The sequence below is a fragment of the Manacus vitellinus genome, unplaced genomic scaffold (assembly GCF_001715985.3).
Source record: "Manacus vitellinus isolate BGI_N305 unplaced genomic scaffold, ASM171598v3 scaffold_102_pilon, whole genome shotgun sequence".
In the NCBI taxonomy this organism is placed as follows: Eukaryota; Metazoa; Chordata; class Aves; order Passeriformes; family Pipridae; genus Manacus; species Manacus vitellinus.
The window spans coordinates 239,262-241,261 of NW_021938808.1; the positions used below are offsets into that span (position 1 = coordinate 239,262).

A 2,000-nucleotide genomic window follows, 5' to 3' on the forward strand; every position below is an offset into this window, starting at 1 on the left:
CACTGGAGGGGCTACCTGAGCACGAGGGGAAGGAAGGGGAGCTCGGCTCTAAGTGGTGGTAGGCGCCCGTCCCACGGTTACAAATTGCATACTCTAAGAAGGAGTTCATCCTGGTATTGTCCATCTGCCACTGATGGAGGAGGGTCAGCCTGTTTTGGGGGGGATCCCGCCTGCCCTACAACCTTTAGATAGTATGTCAAAGCTGTAAAACTTCCTTCCATGGATCGCCGGCCCTCGAACCCCGCAGCCTCCGGCGGGGCCGGGGGGAGCCGCGGGGGCGGGCGCGGCGTCGGCCCAGCCCAATGAGCGAGGGGCTCCCGAAGTTTGTCACAGCTCCGAGCTCATCCATCAAGGGCCTGACATTTGCATGACAAAGGGGCTTCAATCAAACCCTGCCCATCAATCTGATAACAACACGAATACGTCAAAATCTTTCCTCAAAGACTTTAAAAGAGAGGAGGGAGGTGGGGTGCGGGGAGGTGGAGGGCGAGAGGGGCTGGGGGAAGAATTAGAATCATCCGCAACCGTTTTAAGTGCTAAAAAGGCCCCCGAGTTATGCGGGGAGCCCATTTCGGCAGAACTTCCCCTTGCCCCGGCTTAAAAAGGTTTCCCCCCATCCCAGTTTCACGCGAGAAACAAAAAGAAGAAGAAGAGGGAAAGGGGACGGGGAGGTGTGAGCGCTCTGTCCCCCCGGGCACAAAAGGATGCTCTTTTATTCGCTTGGAAACTTTTCCCTAGAAAGCGGCTCGGCGTTTTCTGGGATGAGGAGTCCAAGAAAAGCTCCTGAGAAAAAACACTCCCCACGCGTTTTAATTTTGCCGCACCAGCTTTGTGTGTCGGGCCAGCGCGGGTAAAAGCAGCGTAATTAGATCAACATTCTAATGAGGCGGCGAAATAAAGTTAGGAAGACGGAATGCCTTTTGTTGGAGAAATACCACGCCCGGCTCAGCAATTAAGGAACGGGGCTAAAAACGGTCCGTGTGTCTGTCTGCGGATCTTCCATCCATCCATCCATCCACACCCGCACACTCACTGCTAAAGCCAAGGGTTTAAGGGTTTGAACAATTCTGCTTTTCCACGGCCAACCTCGTTTGATCTGGCCCCCAATTCGTTGTCAGGCCGGAGCTTTCTCCTGGCGGGGTCCAGCTGAGGAGTAGGTGGGAACCCACCGCCTTCAGCCGGGCCACTCCATGCCCAGAGAATGGGAACATAGGTAGGCAACATTTATTTACTTGTTAGCAGAAGGGAGACAAGAGCACCCAACAATATGACGCCCACAGTCATTTGTTACTTGTCAGGATATTTACTGGTTATTCAGCCTCCGAGGAGAACCAGGAGGGCTCTTTCTCTCCCTCTCTCTTTCTCTCTCTCTCTCTTTTTTTTTTTTTTACCCCAGGCCAAAAGTTCACTTTGAAAGGCAAACCCAGGTCCTTCGGCGGGAGAAGGTTTGGCTGATGCAACACGGTGGGGTAACATTTGTCGAGAAACCGCAAAACTGCAGCACGGGCGGCCTTGGCATCAAACTTCTTCCCTCCTTTGAATCCCCCCGAGAGAAAAACCTGAGTTTTAACCAATTACAACCCTCATCTTTCAATAAAAAAGAATAAGAAAACTATTTCCAGAGCTGCGTGTCTATTTATTCATTTATTCTGCCGACTTTGCTGATGCTGAGAGACTCAAGAAGAGAATATCTTGGGTTACAAATGATCTCTGAGACTCTCGGCCTCCTCCTTTGCATAAAACAACCCAAAGTGAATATAAAGATTCAAAGCAACTCTCATGTCGTTCCCCTCGCAAGAGAAATCGATTTCTAATTTGATTCCAGGAGTGCTTTTTATATTACGTTGCACTCGCGTTCAAATGGATGTATTATGTTTAAACGATGCTTCCAATGGATGATTTATGGCTGTAAAATGAAAAAAGAAAAGGATAGATGTTTATTTCGCCCTCGAATCAATTGTTTCGTATTGTCTGATAATTTTCCACCGTGATCTCCCTCC

General features: G+C 49.9%; 1 protein-coding gene across 1 annotated transcript in view; it reads right to left on the reverse strand.

Moving 5' to 3' along the window:
• Positions 1-221, reverse strand: part of HOXB1 (homeobox B1) — a 1,756-nt gene extending 1,535 nt beyond the window's left edge. Inside the window, exon 1 of the mRNA XM_029963466.1 lies at positions 5-221. Within this exon, the coding sequence (XP_029819326.1) occupies positions 5-124 (120 nt within the window). The 5' untranslated portion in view covers positions 125-221. The remainder of the gene's footprint in view (positions 1-4) is intronic.
• Between the last annotated feature and the right edge of the window lie 1,779 nt (positions 222-2,000).